The 21,071-nt window shown below is 44.9% G+C and overlaps 1 protein-coding gene across 6 annotated transcripts in view; it reads left to right on the forward strand.

The window, feature by feature from the left end:
* The window catches only part of LOC109901330 (rho-associated protein kinase 2), a 72,847-nt gene that overhangs the window by 12,874 nt on the left and 38,902 nt on the right, over nt 1–21,071 (forward strand). For all 6 annotated transcript variants that reach the window (XR_004211865.1, XM_031836926.1, XM_031836925.1 and 3 more), the window contains exons 2-8: nt 1,688–1,769; nt 5,622–5,722; nt 6,676–6,813; nt 6,907–7,167; nt 10,541–10,685; nt 11,053–11,191; nt 16,884–16,975. Coding sequence is in view for 5 of the 6 variants with exons in the window: in XM_031836926.1 (XP_031692786.1) it covers nt 1,688–1,769; nt 5,622–5,722; nt 6,676–6,813; nt 6,907–7,167; nt 10,541–10,685; nt 11,053–11,191; nt 16,884–16,975 (958 nt within the window). In the remaining variant the exon portion in view is untranslated. The remainder of the gene's footprint in view (nt 1–1,687; nt 1,770–5,621; nt 5,723–6,675; nt 6,814–6,906; nt 7,168–10,540; nt 10,686–11,052; nt 11,192–16,883; nt 16,976–21,071) is intronic.

Here is a 21,071-nt window from a genome sequence, read left to right on the forward strand (position 1 = left end):
ACATGCCAGGGAGAGCCATCCTAGACCTGGCCACTCACATGGCTAGAGTTAAGGGGTGACATTTGATGCTGTGAGAACATCCTCCCTTCCCCCTAGTTGACTCCACTTGACCCTCCCTCCACATTCCTGGAGGTAATAACTTGAAATGTTTCAAAACTTTTTCTTCCTATTAAACCCATGGTCTTAAGTAGCATGGAGTCCCTCACCACCCACACATCCCCCGTGGGTGTGGTATTTATAAACTACCCTCACTCTATATACTACCAGCCGGCTGTGGTGGAGTATCTCACTGTGACTTGTTTTGGAAGGAGATGTTGAAATGCCCATGCCCAGATGGCCATCCCTCTAGGAGGTTGTTGAAATGCCCAGATGGCCATCCCTCTAGGAGGTTGTTGAAATGCCCAGATGGCCATCCCTCTAGGAGGTTGTTGAAATGCTCAGAAGGCCATCCCTCTAGGAGGTTGTTGAAATGCCCAGAAGGCCATCCCTCTAGGAGGTTGTTGAAATGCCCAGATGGCCATCCCTCTAGGAGGTTGTTGAAATGCCCAGATGGCCATCCCATCCTCTGGGAGGTTGTTGAAATGCCCAGATGGCCATCCCTCTAGGAGGTTGTTGAAATGCCCAGATGGCCATCCCTCTAGGAGGTTGTTGAAATGCCCAGATGGCCATCCCTCTAGGAGGTTGTTGAAATGCCCAGATGGCCATCCCATCCTCTGGGAGGTTGTTGAAATGTCCAGAAGGCCATCCCTCTAGGAGGTTGTTGAAATGCCCAGATGGCGATCCCTCTAGGAGGTTGTTGAAATGCCCAGATGGCCATCCCATCCTCTGGGAGGTTGTTGAAATGCCCAGATGGCCATCCCATCCTCTGGGAGGTTGTTGAAATGCCCAGAAGGCCATCCCTCTAGGAGGTTGTTGAAATGCCCAGATGGCCATCCCTCTAGGAGGTTGTTGAAATGCCCAGAAGGCCATCCCTCTAGGAGGTTGTTGAAATGCCCAGATGGCCATCCCTCTAGGAGGTTGTTGAAATGCCCAGAAGGCCATCCCTGTTACCCCCTACATCAAAGGCAGAACTCCACTAGTCATTGTGTCATTTGCTTGTTATTCTGTCTATTAGCAGACTCATCTTCTCTCCCAGCGGTGTTGCATTTGGGAGAACGCTGCTATGAAGGGCAATAAGAGATATTGATTTCATTAGCCTAGTCATTTTGACCTTTCCCTTTTTATTAATTCATTTGATGGTATAAATCATTGAGTTGTTTGCTGGAGATCAGAAAGAAGACAGAGGCTATGTTCCATTGTCCATGCTAGTGTACGACTTGTCCATGCTAGCGTACGACTTGCCCATGCTAGCGTACGACTTGTCCATGCTAGTGTACGACTTAGAATGCATCTCCAGCCCAATACATTGCTTCAGTCTAAGTAGTATGACTGTTTGGATATCGGAACACAGACCGTTTTGGTTAGAAAGATTTAAAACTGATAGCGATATTTCATCAATTTGACATATTTTGATCATGAGCTTTCAAGGTAAGTAAACACATGTCAAAACATATCATCACTGAACTTTTCCTTTAAGCTTGTATTTAGCAGGTGAACTGAATTCTTGGCTTAATTTGATTCTATAATAACGCACGAAAACCATTTCAAACACATTCAATTGATTGGATTTATTTGACTTTTTCCGCAGGATTCCATGAATGCCTTGGCCCTGGATTTGGACTACCCGGCGCTACGGAAAAACAAAAACATAGACGCCTTCTTAAACAGATGTAAGATATATCATTGCTTTGAGGCAGACCTTGGTAATAAGATGCTTTGCATTATCTGAGGTAGCAAGGAAGAAGGAGATGGCAAAAGCAAGCAAGTGTGTTGTATGCGTTGCTATGGTGATTCAGAAACAGTGCAAATCAACATCCAGTAGAAAAAGTACAAATATTTAAACTCCGGCGCCAAGTTCCATCTACCATGGCGGCTGATGGCATTCACTGCCAGGTTCAACGGCATTTACCTTCATGCTCTATCTCGTACCATCTAATCTAAACGCAGCTGAAACATGGAGATATCCAGAGCACGTAAATATTGCTCTATATTTAATATTGCTCGATTTCATATCTCCTCCATATCTTCCTGGCTACTTTCAACATCGTAATCTTCTTCATCTTTAGTGTGCATTTGTAAATTCACTCGGGTGTGTCAGTGCGCTCTGGGCCGTACATAATTCAGTGCGTTGTCAGATAGTCCTTGTGTGTTCAAAGCAAAACATTGGACGCTCAGGCGGAGGAGTAGGGTTTATCCGAGCTTTCTGACCTCACAGCAGCAGTCAAGTACCCAAGCTAACTGGCTAAAGTTGCTTAACTTCAAGCAAATCAAATCAAGCAAATCAAATGGTATTTGTCACATACAACATGTCGTGTTGATGTAGACCTTACAGTGAAATGCTTACTTACAAGCCCTTAAACAACAATGCAGTTTTAAGAAATTGTAAAAACAAATATTTAAAAGCAATCAAAAGTAACATATTTAAAAGAGCAGCAGTAAAATAACAGTAGCGAGGCATTATACAGGGGGTACCGGTACAGAGTCAATGTGCGGGGGCACCGGTTAGTCAATGTAATTGAGGTAATATGTAGGTAGAGTTAAAGTGACTATGCATGGATAATAAACAGAGTAGCAACAGCATAAAAGAGGGGGGCAATGCAAATAGTCTGGGTAGCCATTTGATTAGCTGTTCAGGAGTCTTATGGGTTGGGGGTAGAAGCTGTTAAGAAGCCTTTTTGACCCAGACTTGGCGCTCTGGTACCGCTTGTCGTGCGGTAGCAGAGAAAACAGTCTATGACTTGGGTGGCTGGTGTCTTTGACAATTTTTAGGGCCTCTGACACTGCTTGGTATAGAGGTCCTGGATGGCAGGAAGCTTGGCCCCAGTGATGTACTGGGCTGTACGCACTACCCTCTGTAGTACCTTGCAGTCGGAAGCCGAGAAGTTGCCATACCAGGCAGTGACGCAACCAGTCAAGATGCTCTCGATGGGGCAGCTGTAGAACTTTTTGAGGATCTGAGGGCTCATGCCAATCTTATCAGTCTCCTGAGGGTGAATAGGCTTTGTCGTGTCCACCAAGGAACTTGAAACTCTCGATCCTGCTCCACTACAGTCCCGTCGATGAGAATGGTGGAGGGCTCGGTCCTACTTTTCCTGTAGTCCACAATCATCTTGTTTGTCTTGATCACGTTGAGGGAGAGGTTGTTATCCTGGCACCACACGGCCAGGTCTCTGACCTCCTCCCTGTATGCTGTCTCATCATTGTCGGTGATCAGGCCTACCACTGTTGTGTAATCCCGTAAACTTAATGATGGAGTTGTGCCTGGCCATGCAGACATGAGTGAACGGGGTACAGGAGGGGACTGAGCACGCACCCCTGAGGGGCCCCCGTGTTGAGGATCAGCGTGGCGGATGTGTTGTTACCTACCATTACCACCTGGGTGTGGCCCATCAGGAAGTCCAGGATCTTGTTTAGTCCCAGGGTCCTTAGCTTAGTGATGAGCTTTGAGGGCACTATGGTGTTGAACGCTGAGCTGTAGTCAATGAATAGCATTCTCACATAAGTGTTCCTTTTGTCCAGGTGGGAAAGGGCAGTGTGGAGTGCAATAGAACCTGCGTCATCTGTGGATCTGTTTGGGCGGTATGCAAATTGGAGTGGGTCTAGGGTTTCTGGGATAAGCGTGTTGATGTGAGCCATGACCAGCCTTTCAAAGCACTTCATGGCTACAGATGTGAGTGCTATGGGTCGGTAGTCATTTAGGCAGGTTACCTTAGTGTTCTTGGGCACAGGGACTATGGTGTTCTGCTTGAAACATGTAGGTATTACAGACTCTGTCTGGGAGAGGTTGAAAATGTCATTGAAGACACTTGCCAGTTGGTCAGCGCATGCTTGGAGTAGACATCCTGGTAATCCGTCTGGCCTAGAGACCTTGTGAATGTTGACCTGTTTAGGTCACATCGGCTAAGGAGAGCGTGATCACACAGTTGTCCAGAACAGCTGGTGCTCGCATGCATGTTTCAGTGTTACTTGCTTCGAAGCGAGCATAGAAGTAATTTAGCTCATCTGGTAGGCTCGTGTCACTGGGCAGCTCGCGGCTGTGCTTCCCTTTGTAGTCTGTATTAGTTTGCAAGCCCTGCCACATCCAACGAGCATCGGAGCCGGTATAGTACGATTCAATCTTAGTCCTGTATTGACTCTTTGCATGTTTGATTGATTGTTCGTCAGAGGACATAGCGGGATTTCCTATAAGCTTGAAAGCGGCAGCTCTACCCATTTAGCTCAGTGCGGATGTTGCCTGTAATCCATGGCTACTGGTTGGGGTATGTACGTAGGGTCACTGTGGGGGACGACCTATTGATGAAGCCAGTGACTGATGTGGTTTTACTACCCAATGCCATCGGAAGAATCCCGGAACATATTCCAGTCTGTGCTAGCAAACAGATTTGTGTCTGGAATTTGTGCCAATCAAAAGCTTGAGACTAAAATGGTGATCTGCATTTTTGTCAATTTAGTTATTGACATAGCTTTGTTCTGTTTTAATGTTCTCAAGCTATATAGTACTCAAAAGAATGCAAGATCAAAAATGCTGACTGGGGGAATGGACTGTACAAGGTGTCTGAAGCGTTCCACAGGGATGCTGGCCCATGTTTACTCCAATAATGTGTCAAGTTGGCTGGATGTCCTTTGGGTGGTTGACAATTCTTGATACACACTGGAAACGGTTGAGTGTGGAAAACCCCAGAAGCGTTGCAGTTCTTGACACAAACTGGTGCGCCAGACACTTACTATCATACCCTGTTCAAAGGATCTTTTGTCGTGCCCATTAGCCTTCTGAATGGCACACATACAATCCATGTCTCAATTGTCTCAAAGTTTAAAAATCCTTATTTAACCTGTCTCCTTCCCTTCATCTACACTGATTTTAAAGTGACAAGTGACATCAATAAGGGGTCATAGCTTTCATCCAGATTCACCTGGTCAGTCTGTCATGGAAAGAGCCTGTGTCCTTAATGTTTTGTACACTCAGTGTAGTTCCAAGCTCTTGTAATGAGAGAAGAACATATTCTGAATATATTCTGATAATTTTACTCACCTAGTGACTGTAACCATGCTACTGGCAACAATTTAATTCCGTTTTTAGCCGCTGTTTACTGACACCTGTCATAACAGAATTAAGTGCATTCGTAAATTGATCAATTATTCTGCACTCGGGTGCACTGTCGAACAAGATTGTTTGGATTGGATTGTTTTGCCAGTGTGAATGTACAACCTCTCCCTTAGTTCCAGGTTTATAACAATTAACTACAGTTTCTGTATCAACCCTGCCTTGCAATATTTCATATCAGAAGACTATATAATAACCTGTATGAAACCCGACGCTAAACATGTATCACCTTTACTGTAGCAATTTGTGACACAACACAGGTAGACGGGCAAGTTAATGTAACTCACCACTGGTACAACTGCAAAGGTATTTGACCTCTGTGAGGCCCTTGCTGACCTCTCCTTTGAACGCAACCATTTGCGTGGGCCTCTGTTTGCAAGGTAACCTATTTGACCTCTGACCTCTGTCTATCCTGTAGATGAGAAGGCCATGGTTAAGATGCGGGACCTGCAGATCAAACTGGAGGACTTTGACAAGGTCAAGATGATCGGCAGAGGAGCCTATGGAGAGGTGCAACTGGTGAGAAACTCCCTCCGTGTGTTTGTGGCACAAAGATACAATGATACACAAACAGATGAAGAACATTTCCATTCCTCACTGCCTGTGTGAGCTCTTGTGTTCGTGTCTCCCCCTTCCAGGTGCCTGTCTGTCTGCATGTTTTTCTTTGTGTATTTTTCAGGTTCTGTGTACCTTGTAATAAAGGCATGTTTAGACAGGTCGTGTGTGTGTTGGAAGGATTCATTTTGTGTCTGAAGTCTTGTGTGAAGAGGGGGGGCCTTGTCGAATCTGTGTGAACATGTTGTCCTGTGGGTGTGTTGTGTTTTTTTTGTGTGTTGTCATGTTGTTTGCAGGACTTTGTTATCAAGGGCCTTCAAAGGCATTCTCTGCAACTTTGTCACAGTCAAAGTGACATTGTATCTTGTCTACTTGTATGTTATGAATGTGTGTTTATACTGCTTTCTTTTGGCGGTTTCCCTCGTAAAATAAATCATGAATCTCAGTAGCGTCTACTACTTGTATAAATAAAGTGTGTGTGTGTGTGTGTGTAATCTTATGCCTCGTCATCTCAATCTCTTAATTTAAAGACTCAATCATGGACACACTTACTGACAGTTGTGGCTGCTTTGCGTGATGTATTGTTGTCTCTACCTTCTTGCCCTTTGTGCTGTTGTCTGTGACCCATAATGTTTGAACCATGTTTTGTGCTGCTACCATGTTGTTGTCATGTTGTGTTGCTACCATGCTGTGTTATGTGTTGCTGCCATGTTGTGTTGCTGCCTTGCTATGTTGTTGTCTTATGTCTCTCTATGTAGTGTTGTGTCGTCATGATGTGTGTTTTGTCCTTTTAATCCCAGGCCCCCGTCCCCGCAGGAGGCCTTTTGGTAGGCCGTCATTGTAAATAAGAATTGGTTCTTAACTGACTTGTGTAGTTAAATAAAGGTGAAATAAAAAATGTACCTCCCCTCCTCCAGGTCCGTCACAAGGCGTCTCAGAAGGTGTACGCCATGAAACAGCTGAGCAAGTTTGAGATGATCAAACGCTCTGACTCCGCCTTCTTCTGGGAGGAGAGAGACATCATGGCCTTCTCCAACAGCCCCTGGGTCGTCCAGGTGAGATGTACACTCATACACGTACAGTACACACACCTCTCACATACTCCAAATGTCAGTCAAGCTGTTATTGTTGTGATATGTGTTTTCCAGCTGTGCTGTGCTTTCCAAGATGACCTCCACCTCTACATGGTGATGGAGTATATGCCTGGTGGAGATCTGGTCACCCTGACCATGAACTACGACATGCCAGAGAAGTGGGTCCGTTTCTACACTGCTGAGGTGGTGCTGGCTCTAGATGCCATCCACTCTATGGGTTTCATCCACCGCGATGTGAAACCAGACAACATACTACTGGACCAAAATGGCCACCTCAAGCTGGCTGACTTTGGCACCTGCATGAAGATGGACTCTGTGAGTTTGCAGGGGAGTTGGAGAATTGGCTGAGGGTCTAGGGCAGTGCTACCTGGTCCTGGGGAGCCAAAGGGGTTCGCATTTAGTTTTTTTGCCTTAGCACTAACACTGCTGATTCAAGAATCAACTCGTCATCAAGCCTTCACTTGAATCAGGTGTGTTAGTTCTAAGGAAAAAACCTAAATGTGCACCCCTTCGGGTCCCCAGGACTGGGAAGCACTGGTCCAGGGCCTAGACTGGGCTGTGGGGGTTTTCTGAGTGAGATGCCATCCTAACCCGAAATGGTCTTGTTATGGTAATTTTGTCTGAAACACCAAACTCAAGCCCTAGACCTTACTTTTTGTTTCTGCTTTTTTCTGTATCTTTTAATTCTAACATGAGCTAATTTTAGACCATTTCCAAGGCGATGAACTGTCTACTGCTAAAATCTGGGTTTGGGGAAATTTCACTGCTCCAGTGCACCACCATGTGGTCAGATTATGAATTGTTTAGTGTCAAGTTCCACATAGAAAGTCCATCAGGTTAAGTTGCTGAATCATGACTTACAGGACAGGTAAGCTGTGCCAAAAAGCTCCGGTTTCCCAGACACATCCTGAACAACCTGCCTTCTAAATATACATCTGCTGTCTTCAACTAGGATCTCAGCGATCACTTCCTCATTGCCTGCGTGCGTACTGGGTCTGCAGTCAAATGACCACCCCTCATCACTATCAAACGCTCCCTAAAACACTTCAGCGAGCAGGCCTTTCTAATCGACCTGGCCGGGGTATCCTGGAAGGATATTGACCTCATCCCGTCAGTAGAGGATGCCTGGTTATTCTTTAAAAGTGCTTTCCTCACCATCTTAAATAAGCATACCCCTTTCAAAAAATGTAGAACTAAGAACAAATATAGCCCTTGGTTCACCCCAGACTTGACTGCCCTTGACCGGCACAAAAACATCCTGTTCTGCATTAGCATGAAATAGCCCCCGCGATATGCAACTTTTCAGGGAAGTCAGGAACCAATATACTCAGTCAGTTAGGAAAGCTAAGGCTAGCTTTTTCAAACAGAAATGTGCATCCTGCAGCACTAATTCCAAAAAGTTTTGGGACACTAAAGTCCATGTAGAATGAGAGCACCTCCTCCCAGCTGCCCACTGCACTGAGGCTAGGAAACACGGTCACCACTGATAAATCTACAATAATCGATCATTTCAATAAGCATTTTTCCATGGCCAGCTTTCCCCCTGGCTACCCCTACCCTGGCCAACATCTCAGCACCCCCTGTAGCAACTTGCCCAACCCCCCCCCCCCCCCCCCCCCCCCCGCTTCTCCTTCACCCAAATCCAGATAGCTGATGTTCTGAAAGAGCTGCAAAATCTGGATCCTACAAATCAGATGGGCTAGACAATCTGGACCCTCTCTAAAATGATCCGCCAAAATTGTTTCAACCCCTATTACTAGCCTATTCAACCTCTTTCGTGTCGTCTGAGATCCCCAAAGATTGGAAAGCTGCTGCGGTCATCCTTCTCTTCAAAGGGGGAGACACTCTAGACCCAAACTGTTACAGACTTATATCTATCCTACCCTGCCTTTCTAAAATCTTCGAAAGCCAAGATAATAAACAGATCACCAACCATTTCGAATCCCACCTTACCTTCTCCACTACGATATCATAACCACCATCGATAGAAGACAGTACTGTGCAGCCGCCTTCATCGACCTGGCCAAGGCTTTCGACTCTGTCAATCACCACATTCTTATCGGCAGACTCAACAGCCTTGGTTTCTCAAATGACTGCCTCGCCTGGTTCACCAACCACTTCTCATAGAGTTCAGTGTGTCAAATCGGAGGGCCTGTTGTCCAGACCTCTGGCAGTCTCTATGGGGGTGCCACAGGGTTCAATTCTTGGGCCGACTCTCTTCTCTGTATATATCAATGATGTCGCTCTCGCTGCTGGTGATTCTCTGATCCACCTCTACGCAAACGACATCATTCTGTATACATCTGGCCCTTCTTTGGATGCTGTGTTAACTAACCTCCAAACGAGCTTCAACGCCATACAACACTCCCTCCGTGGCCTCCACCTGATTTTAAATGCTAGTAAAACTAGCTCTTCAACCGATTGCTGCCTGCACCCTCCCGGCCGACTAGCATCACTACTCTGGACAGTTCTGACCTAGAATATGTGGACAACTACAAATACCTAAGTGTCTGGTTAGACTGTAAACTCTCCTTCCAGACTCACACTAAGCATTTCCAATACAAAATTAAATCTAGAATCTGCTTCCTATTTCGCAACAAAGCCTCCTTCACTTATGCCTCCAAATATACCCTCGTAAAACTGACTATCCTGCGGATCCTGGACTTCGGCAATGTCATTTACAAAATAGCCCCCAACACTCTACTCAACAAATTGGACGCAGTCTATCACAGTGCCATCCGTTTTGTCACCAAAGCCCCATATACTACCCACCACTGCGACCTGTACACTCTCGTTGGCTGGCCCTCGCTTCATATTCGTCGCCAAACCCACTGGCTCCAGGTCATCTAAGTCTTTGCTAGGTAAAGCCCCGCCTTATCCCCGCTCACTGGTAACCATAGCAACAGCCACACGCTCCAGCAGGTATATCTCATTGGTTACCCCCAAAGCCAGCACTTCCTATGGCCGCCTTTCCTTCCAGTTCTCTGCTGCCAATGACTGGAACAAATTGCAAAAATCTTTGAAGCTGGAGTCTTATCTCCCCCTCTAACTTTAAGCATCAGCTGTCTGAGCAGCTTACTGATCACTGTATCTGTACTCAGCCAATCTGTAAATAGCACACCCGACTACCTCATCCCCATATCATTACTTATCCTCTTGCTCTTTTGCACCCAAGTATCTCTACTTGCATCATCATCTGCACATCTGCCATTCCAGTGTTAATGCTAAATTGTAATTATTTTTTGCCTCTACGGCCTATTTATTGCCTTTTCTCTCTACTCTTCTACATTTGCTCACACTGAACATAGATTTGTCTATTTTTCATTTTGTGTTATTGACTGTACGTTTGTTAATGTGTAACTTTGTGTTGTTTTTGTTGCACTGCTTTGCTTTATCTTGGTCAGGTCGCAGTTGTAAATGAGAACTTGTTCTCAACTGGCCTACCTCGTTAAATAAAGGTGTTCTCAACTGGCCTACCTCGTTAAATAAATAAAACACAGACTAGGCTTAGTCCTGGACTAAAAATCAGTGTCACCATTAAAAGTGCTTCTTACTCAAGGACTAGGCTTAATCTGTGTCTGGCACACTGGCCCAATATGTTTCACTGTTTAGTTTACCTACTTTAACGATGTCTCTGTCTGCCTGTCTCCCCGCCTGCCTCTCCGTCTGCACGTCTCTCTCATTCCAGACGGGCATGGTCCACTGTGACACAGCGGTGGGGACTCCGGACTACATCTCCCCTGAGGTGCTCAAGTCCCAGGGGGGGGACGGCTACTACGGCCGCGAGTGTGACTGGTGGTCCGTGGGGGTGTTCATCTTTGAGATGCTGGTCGGTGAGTGAGTTTCTCTGATCCTGAATCAGAATGGTTTTCAGGATCTCAATTGGACCGTTGACCTGCTAATGTTAATTCTCTTAGTTTTGTCATTTGGATTGGGGCTTAGCGACTAAAGATGGTTTGATTAACCCCGCTCGGGTGATATGTAACCTTGCCTGAGACCTCAAGACTTGTGTTAGCTCCCTGAGCTAATGTCTTGGATTTAGCTCAGCGGGCTAACAGTCTTGTGGCATGCCGTACACCTAGGTTTAAACCCAGTGGTCACACTACTAGGCTATTTGTGTTTATTGAAGCTAGTTTAACCTCCCCTGTAAAGCCTAACAAAAGCCCCAAAACATATTTTAAATTTCACCTCTCTTTTTAGGCGACACCCCATTTTATGCTGAGTCACTAGTAGGAACATACGGGAAGATCATGGATCACAAGAATAACCTCAACTTCCCTGATAATGTGCAGATGTCCAATGATACCAAGGACCTCATCTGTGCCTTCCTGTCTGACAGGTACAGTATGTTTGACCTACGTAACAAAGCCCCCTGTGACCGGTCTGACCTCTCGGCTCCTTCAAAGTGTGATCTCTCTTTTTTTCACACTTTCCTGTGAAGGCTGTTACTGCCTTTTTAAATGAGAGGAGCGTGAGGAGGGAGAGGAGAGTTATGTGGGAGAAAAGCTGTCCCACTAAATGAAAGTGTCTTAACGAAACCTTCATAATCCCTTAATAAGACCTATATGCTTCAGCATTCTTTAGCTTGAGCTAATGTCGTGCTACGCCACATAAAGGGCGACAAACTGGTCATGCCACATTTTGCAGAGCACCAGACATAAGGTTATTTAGCCTAGTAGGACTCGTTTTACTGTGGATATAGATACTTTTGTACCGGTTTCCTCCAGCATCTTCACAAGGTCCTTTGCTGTTGTTCTGGAATTGATTTGCACTTTTCGCACCAAAGTACGTTCATCTCTAGGAGACAGAACGCGTCTCCTTCCTGAGCGGTATGACGGCTGCGTGGTCCCATGGTGTTTACTTATACTTGTGTACTATTGTTTGTACAGATGAATGTGGTACCTTCAGGCATTTTGAAATTGCTCCCAAGGATGAACCAGACTTGTGGTCTACCATTTTTTTTTCTGAGATCTTGGCTGATTTCTTTTGATTTTCCCATGATGACAAGCAAAGAGGCACAGAGTTTGAAGGTAGGCCTTGAAATACATCCACAGGTACACGCCCAATTGACTCAAATTATGTCAATTAGCCTATCAGATGCTTCTAAAGCCATGACATAATTTTCGGTAATTTTCCAAGTTATTTAAAGGCACAGTCAACTTAGTGTATGTAAACTTCTGACACACTGGAATTGTGATACAGTGAATATTAAGTGAACCAATTGTTGGAAAAATGACTTGTGTCATGCACAAAGTAGATGTCCTAACCGACTTGCCAAAACCTATAGTTTGTTAACAGTAAATTTGTGGAGTGGTTGAAAAACAAGTTTTAATGACTCCAACCTAAGTGTATGTAAACTTCTGACTTCAACCGTATTATAAATTTGCTTAAATGATTTGTGAAGTATCAATGTAGTGCTTATGAACACTATAAATATTGTTATTAAGCCTTGAACAACTAACAAAGTTGTTCTTAGTTTAAACTGGGACCAGAAAAGATGGGAACACCTGAGTGAGATTCTTTATTAATGGCTATTAGATACTTAGGATCCTAGTAGTTGATAGGAGTAGAGGTTAAGGATTATACTTAGCATCATAGTAGTAGTAGGATTATACTTAGCATCATAGTAGTAGTAGTTGATAGGAGTAGAGGTGAAGGATTATACTTAGCATCATAGTAGTAGTAGTTGATAGGAGTAGAGGTGAAGGATTATACTTAGCATCATAGTAGTAGTAGGATTATACTTAGCATCATAGTAGTAGTAGTTGATAGGAGTAGAGGTGAAGGATTATACTTAGCAGCGTAGTAGTAGTAGTTGATAGGAGTAGAGGTGAAGGATTATACTTAGCATCATAGTAGTAGTAGTAGTAGTTGAGCGGAGTAGAGGTTAATGATGATACTTAGCATTATAGTAGTAGTTGATAGGAGTAGAGGTGAAGGATTATACTTAGCATCATAGTAGTAGTAGTTGATAGGAGTAGAGGTTAATGATGATACTTGGCATCATAGTAGTAGTAGTAGTTGATAGGAGTAGAGGTGAAGGATTATACTTAGCATCATAGTAGTAGTAGTTGATAGGAGTAGAGGTTAATGAGAGGCTGGGACATTAGTGGTATAGTAGTAGTAGTAGTAGTTGATAGGAGTAGAGGTTAATGAGAGGCTGGGACATTAGTGGTATAGTAGTAGTAGTTGATAGGAGTAGAGGTTAATGAGAGGCTGGGACATTAGTGGTATAGTAGACGTCAAACACCCTTTCTGCTGCCACACAATGCCTGTCTTATACTCTCCTTCCCCTCTGTTTACTTTCTCTCACTCACTCTGCAGTCTCTCTCTCACCACACACACACACTCACATACACATACACACAGAGATGCACACACACCCATACACACACACGCCCTACACAAACTAAGGTTATTATAGTAAACTGAAACTAAAATAGAAACTACTTAGTAAACTGAAATAAACTATACTGAAACTATTATATTTGACTGCAAAACCACGTAAAATAAAAACCATAAATTATTTTTAGTTTTTTTCTTCTAAAAATCAATTGGAGTTTTGAAGGGTTTTATTTCAAATGGGTTTTTAAGCTTCTGACTCTGTTGGGCAAAGGCTGCCAGTAGATGGCAACGTTTCAAATAGGCCTAGTTTGTGCATCAGTATCAGTAACTAACAGGGTGAGCACAGACTGGACTGGGCCAAGGTAGAACAGCTTGTTAAGTTGCTGGAGCCGTTCGCAATCCATGCTGACCAGCTTTAAACTGACAGCCAGTCGCTGCCTGATGTGGTGCCATGTCTTCTCAACCTCGAGGCGGACTTTCAGTCAACTACTGTTGCCAAGCAGTTGTCACGGGTCCTCCTGAAGTCACTGTGGGAGCGCTTCGCATGCATACTGAATCCTCTGGCAGCCAACTTCAAGCCAACCCCTGCAGCAGCTTGCCTGATGACCCAAGTGGGTCTCTGGCACTTTGTTCAACAGAGATGATGAGGGAAGCAGAGTCTTGTACTTCAGCAAATCAGAGTGCAGCTGTGGAGCAGCAGGATCCCTGAAAGATGCCAGCATATTGAAACCATCTTGACCACATTTCATCAGAAATATAGCTTCCTTCCATTGACCATTGTGTCTGTGGTCACAGTCTGCTGTGAAGGTGGGCATGTTTATAGTCACCTCTCCAGTTCTGGCAGGCAAGGATGGCTGTTTATCCAAAGCTGTGCCCTGTGGCACTGGGTCTGGTTTCTGCCCCTGCATCCCAAGCGCTCGTGGAGAGAATATTCAGCCTGTCATCAGGCTTCAGAAAGATCACCTTCTCTGGAATGCAGGGTCTTCTTAAAGATACAGCAGACAATCTTGTTTGGTTGAACAGAAACACACATACACACACACACACACACACACTCACACACTCACGCTGTCTGGCTGTGAACGGATAGATTTCTGAAGAAGTGTTGTATTGTGTTTTTACTGCTGTTGATGTTTTTATGAACCCAATTTGAACAGGGTAGTCAGTGATGCATGTTTAATATTACATAACAGGTCACGTGTGCTATGACTTCATTTGTTGTTGTTTTCCTCTCTGTCAGATAAACGTTGTTCTTACATCTACTACTAATGAAAATAAAACAGCATTGGATTGATGTAAACATGGTTAAGAGTTTCCTTACACCTCGTTTCTTCCACCAGTCTAGGCGCTCATCCTTTCAATCCAAGTCGTATTAGGATTGTTTTAGCATTTAAACCTAACCAAACCTACATCCTGGCCATGGAGTTGTACAGAGTCCTCTAGTGGCCTAAAGACTGTGTTGGCATGGGCAGCGCCATTGAGACCCTTCGCCATTTTGATTTAGTCAACTGGGCGGAACTTCCAACTGCATTGGCTGATGCCTCCTGATGAACTGGTTGGAGTCATGACAGCTGGGTCATCGGGAGGGATCAGCCAATTTAGTATATTTTCTTGACAGATAGTTATTTCCAAGATGGAGATGGCCTTGATGGCACTGCCTGTACTCTCACAGACGACGCCATCATGAGAGATATATAGAGATGTTATGTCTATCCAAGTCTAGGGTCCTGGCCCATCACCTTGTGTATTACTGCCCCTCAATGGCAAGAAGTGGCATCACAAAAACAAACTATAGGCCTACAACACATATAGGCATACAACACTGAAAATAAATCATATAAAAATGAAATAGATATGTTTTCAATCAAACAAACTAAATAAAAAATGGTAAATCAAGTCTGAAACCTAACTGAAACAACTGAATATTTTTTTTTTATTAATAGAAATAAAAATGAATATTATACCCCAACTATAATAACGTTGCTACACACTGACTCATACTTATGCTAACTGCTCAGCTCCACCATAGATTTTGCCATCAGTGTCGCCTCAATGTGACTTTACTTTTACTCCACTACATTCTTAAAGAAAATAATGTACTTTCTTCTCCATACATTTTCCCTGACACCCAAAAGTACTCGTGACATTTTGAATGCTTAGCAGGACAGGAAAGCCCCTGGATATCCATATATAAAATATAAAAAACAATCCTGCTGTCTGATTTGCTTAATATAAGGAATTTGCAATGATTTATACTTTTAATACTTAAGTATATTTGAATACTTTTAGACTTACTCAAGTAGTATTTTACTGGGTGACATTCACTTTTACTTGAGTCATTTTCTATTAAGGTATCTCTACTTTTACTACAGTATGACATTTGGGTCCTTTTGCCCTACTGTACTGTACCATTTTCATCCATTATGTGTAAGTATAATAGCTTTGTGTTCATTCAATTGTTGCTGATGGTTGTACTAAATTATCCTCTAACTACACAAGTTGCTTTTGTTTACATTGTGAACCTAGCTAGTCAATGTAGCTAGCAAGCTAGCTAGTACTTGTAGCTTCTTGACTTCGTAAATGTTAGTTAAATAACCAGTGGTGTATAGTTGAGGCCATATGCAACCAAAAGGAATAATTTCCTCAACATCTGATCACTGATGGCAATGCCGGACACCCGATAGCTATAGTGTAGCAGGACCATTAAACACTGTGGTTCACTGACTCCCTCCCCAGCTCACTCCATCAGTCAGTAAGGACCAGTCCCACCAAATCTCTTTCTCTCTCTACACACCATCTCAGTCAGTCAGTCAGTAAGGGCCAGTCCCATCTACTCTCTCTCTCTCCTCACCAGCTCACTCCATCAGTCAGTAAGGACCAGTCCCACCAACTCTCTCTCTACTCACCAGCTCAGTCAGTCAACTCTCTCTCTACCCACCAGCTCAGTCAGTCAACTCTCTCTCTTAATCCTGTCCCTCCCCATCTCTCTTTTTTCCCCACATTTCTGTTTTTCTCTCTTTGGCAATCGGCCCTCCTTGTTGTTTTGGTATGCTCGCTCTCTCTCTCCTTTCTTTCTCTTCTCTCCATATTTCTCTTTCTGTATTACCCTATAGCTCTTTCATATTCACTCTCACCTCAGTATTCTGAGCTTTGGGACATGCTCTGTGTGTCTGCCATGGTCTCTCCCATCATGTTTTCTAGTGGGGCACACCCCTCCCTTGCTCTGTTCCTTTTGGCTGAGTCTGGAATGTCCCACACGTGGCAGTCCAAACTGCCGCACCCCTCCGGCCCTGCACCCTGTGGCAGAGGAGGGAGGGAGGCCAGATGGGAAGAGGAGGGAGGGAATTGCAGCAGTAGATATAGTAGTGGGGTGTCAGTAGTGTTGTTGACTAGTCTGGTCCCTACTTTGCTCCTGTGTAACTTCCTGGATCTACATTCTCTCGTATCACTACTCTTACTGGCTGCGCTAAGACTCTTGTTCTACTGGCCGTTACTGACCGCTGCAGTGGTCGTGAGGCGGTCCAGCCTGGCCAATCAGTGGACTGTGGTCAGTGCCTAGTGGGTTAGTGGTCACTCCAGCTGTGTGGAGCAAAGTGGCGCTTTGCTTTGTGTTTATGTTGCGGTCAATTTGCACGTTTGAGTGAGTGACCGCTCTCTGACCGCTCCGTCCCATTGGCTATGTACAGGGAGGTGCGTCTGGGGAGGAACGGCGTGGAGGAGATCAAGAGACACCCCTTCTTCACGAATGACCAGTGGACCTTCGACACCATCCGAGAGAGTAAGTGTGTGTGTTCAGTCAAACCGTGTGTATTTGTGTGTGTATGTCTTCAGTCATACTGTGTGTGTGTGGTTATTTGTGTGTGTGTGTGTGTGTGTGTGTGTGTGTGTGCCTGTCTGCCCCTCTCTCTCTCTGTCTCTCTGTCTCCTTCCCAATCTGTCTCTCCATCACCCAACTTGTTATTGTCATGACTTGACACTACAGTTCATTCCCATGTAGGGAGCCTGAATCTCTACTCTATCAGCAGAGACTGAACAGAACAGTCACGTGTCTATCATCAGCACTGCAGCACTGCATGGCCAGAGGCCGTGTGTTCACTATCACTCGTCTCAGAGTAGGAATGCTGATCTAGGATCAGCTCTTTCCTGCTGTCCATGTGATCTTATTCATTGTGATCTAAAAGTCCAAACAGATCCTGGATCAGCACTCCTACTCTTGATGTATACTGAACTATTACTAATCGCTCATTACAGCATAGTACACTGTGCAATGCTACACAGATTCATGCTTGGTGAGGAGTATGTACTTGGGCTGCTCAATCCTTCCATCCTCACTGATTTTGATATCATGTGACAAATCAATTGAAAGTACTACGGTGGGATCACGCACACACACACACACACACACACACAGAGAAACGTTGGAAAGGGGGGGCAATGCAACTAGACTGGGTAGCCATTTGACTAGATGTTCAGGAGTTGTATGGCTTGGGGGTAAAAGCTGTTTAGAAGCATCTTGGACCTAGATTTGGCGCTCCGGTACCGCTTGCCGTGCGATAGCAAAGAGACCAGTCTATGACTAGGGTGGCTGGAGTCTTTGACAATTTTTAGGGCCTTCCTCTGACACCGCATGGTATAGAGGTCCTGTATGGCAGGAAGCTTGGCCCCAGTGATGTACTGGGCCGTACGCACTACCCTCTGTAGTGCCTTGCGGTCGGAAGGCCGAGCAGTTGCCATACCAAGCAGTGATTGCAACCAGTCATGCTCTCGATGGTGCAGCTGTAGAACCTTTTGAGGATCTGAGGAGTGAATGGGGAGTAAAGGAGGGGACTGAGCACGCAGTGTTCTCCTAGTATCAGTGTTCTTCTGTTGGGTTCCCCCACGCTATAGTATCAGTGTTCTAATGGGTTCCCTCACGCTATAGTATCAGTGTTCTTCTATTGGGTTCCCCCACGCTATAGTATCAGTGTTCTATTGGGTTCCCCCACGCTATAGTATCAGTGTTCTTCTATTGGGTTCCCTCACGCTATAGTATCAGTGAGCTCTAGGGTTCCCCCACGCTATAGTATCAGTGTTCTGTTGGGTTCCCTCACGCTATAGTATCAGTGTTCTGTTGGGTTCCCTCACGCTATAGTATCAGTGTTCTATTGGGTTCCCCCACGCTATAGTATCAGTGTTCTATTGGGTTCCCCCACGCTATAGTATCAGTGTTCTTCTAATGGGTTCCCTCACGCTATAGTATCAGTGTTCTTCTATTGGGTTCCCCCACGCTATAGTATCAGTGTTCTTCTATTGGGTTCCCCCACGCTATAGTATCAGTGTTCTGTTGGGTTCCCCCACGCTATAGTATCAGTGTTCTAATGGGTTCCCTCATGCTATAGTATCAGTGTTCTAATGGGTTCCCCCACGCTATAGTATCAGTGTTCTAATGGGTTCCCTCATGCTATAGTATCAGTGTTCTTCTATTGGGTTCCCCCACACTATAGTATCAGTGTTCTATTGGGTTCCCCCACGCTATAGTATCAGTGTTCTATTGGGTTCCCCCACGCTATAGTATCAGTGTTCTGTTGGGTTCCCTCACGCTATAGTATCAGTGTTCTTCTAATGGGTTCCCTCACGCTATAGTATCAGTGTTCTTCTATTGGGTTCCCCCACGCTATAGTATCAGTGTTCTTCTATTGGGTTCCCCCACGCTATAGTATCAGTGTTCTGTTGGGTTCCCCCACGCTATAGTATCAGTGTTCTAATGGGTTCCCTCATGCTATAGTATCAGTGTTCTAATGGGTTCCCCCACGCTATAGTATCAGTGTTCTAATGGGTTCCCTCATGCTATAGTATCAGTGTTCTTCTATTGGGTTCCCCCACGCTATAGTATCAGTGTTCTAATGGGTTCCCTCACGCTATAGTATCAGTGTTCTTCTATTGGGTTCTCCCACGCTATAGTATCAGTGTTCTAATGGGTTCCCTCACGATATAGTATCAGTGTTCTTCTATTGGGTTCCCCCACGCTATAGTATCAGTGTTCTTCTAATGTGTTCCCTCATGCTATAATATAAGTGTTCTAATGGGTTCCCCCACGCTATAGTATCAGTGTTCTGTTGGGTTCCCCCACGCTATAGTATCAGTGTTCTAATGGGTTCCCCCACGCTATAGTATCAGTGTTCTATTGGGTTCCCTCACGCTATAGTATCAGTGTTCTATTGGGTTCCCTCACGCTATAGTATCAGTGTTCTATTGGGTTCCCCCACGCTATAGTATCAGTGTTCTTCTATTGGGTTCCCCCACGCTATAGTATCAGTGTTCTGTTGGGTTCCCCCACGCTATAGTATCAGTGTTCTGTTGGGTTCCCTCACGCTATAGTATCAGTGTTCTAATGGGTTCCCCCACGCTATAGTATCAGTGTTCTGTTGGGTTCCCCCACGCTATAGTATCAGTGTTCTGTTGGGTTCCCCCACGCTATAGTATCAGTGTTCTATTGGGTTCCCCACGCTATAGTATCAGTGTTCTTCTATTGGGTTCCCTCACGCTATAGTATCAGTGAGCTCTAGGGTTCCCCCACGCTATAATATCAGTGTTCTGTTGGGTTCCCTCACGCTATAGTATCAGTGTTCTGTTGCGTTCCCTCACGCTATAGTATCAGTGTTCTATTGGGTTCCCCCACGCTATAGTATCAGTGTTCTATTGGGTTCCCCCACGCTATAGTATCAGTGTTCTTCTAATGGGTTCCCTCACGCTATAGTATCAGTGTTCTTCTATTGGGTTCCCCCACGCTATAGTATCAGTGTTCTTCTATTGGGTTCCCCCACGCTATAGTATCAGTGTTCTGTTGGGTTCCCCCACGCTATAGTATCAGTGTTCTAATGGGTTCCCTCATGCTATAGTATCAGTGTTCTAATGGGTTCCCCCACGCTATAGTATCAGTGTTCTAATGGGTTCCCTCATGCTATAGTATCAGTGTTCTTCTATTGGGTTCCCCCACACTATAGTATCAGTGTTCTATTGGGTTCCCCCACGCTATAGTATCAGTGTTCTTCTATTGGGTTCCCCCACACTATAGTATCAGTGTTCTATTGGGTTCCCCCACGCTATAGTATCAGTGTTCTGTTGGGTTCCCTCACGCTATAGTATCAGTGTTCTTCTAATGGGTTCCCTCACGCTATAGTATCAGTGTTCTTCTTTTGGGTTCCCCCACGCTATAGTATCAGTGTTCTTCTATTGGGTTCCCCCACGCTATAGTATCAGTGTTCTGTTGGGTTCCCCCACGCTATAGTATCAGTGTTCTAATGGGTTCCCTCATGCTATAGTATCAGTGTTCTAATGGGTTCCCCCACGCTATAGTATCAGTGTTCTAATGGGTTCCCTCATGCTATAGTATCAGTGTTCTTCTATTGGGTTCCCCCACGCTATAGTATCAGTGTTCTGTTGGGTTCCCCCACGTTATAGTATCAGTGTTCTTCTATTGGTTCCCCCACGCTATAGTATCAGTGTTCTTCTAATGTGTTCCCTCATGCTATAATATAAGTGTTCTAATGGGTTCCCCCACGCTATAGTATCAGTGTTCTGTTGGGTTCCCCCACGCTATAGTATCAGTGTTCTAATGGGTTCCCCCACGCTATAGTATCAGTGTTCTGTTGGGTTCCCCCACGCTATAGTATCAGTGTTCTTCTATTGGGTTCCCTCACGCTATAGTATCAGTGTTCTATTGGGTTCCCTCACGCTATAGTATCAGTGTTCTATTGGGTTCCCCCACGCTATAGTATCAGTGTTCTTCTATTGGGTTCCCCCACGCTATAGTATCAGTGTTCTGTTGGGTTCCCCCACGCTATAGTATCAGTGTTCTGTTGGGTTCCCCCACGCTATAGTATCAATGTTCTGTT

This window comes from Oncorhynchus kisutch, linkage group LG12 (genome assembly GCF_002021735.2).
Source record: "Oncorhynchus kisutch isolate 150728-3 linkage group LG12, Okis_V2, whole genome shotgun sequence".
In the NCBI taxonomy this organism is placed as follows: Eukaryota; Metazoa; Chordata; class Actinopteri; order Salmoniformes; family Salmonidae; genus Oncorhynchus; species Oncorhynchus kisutch.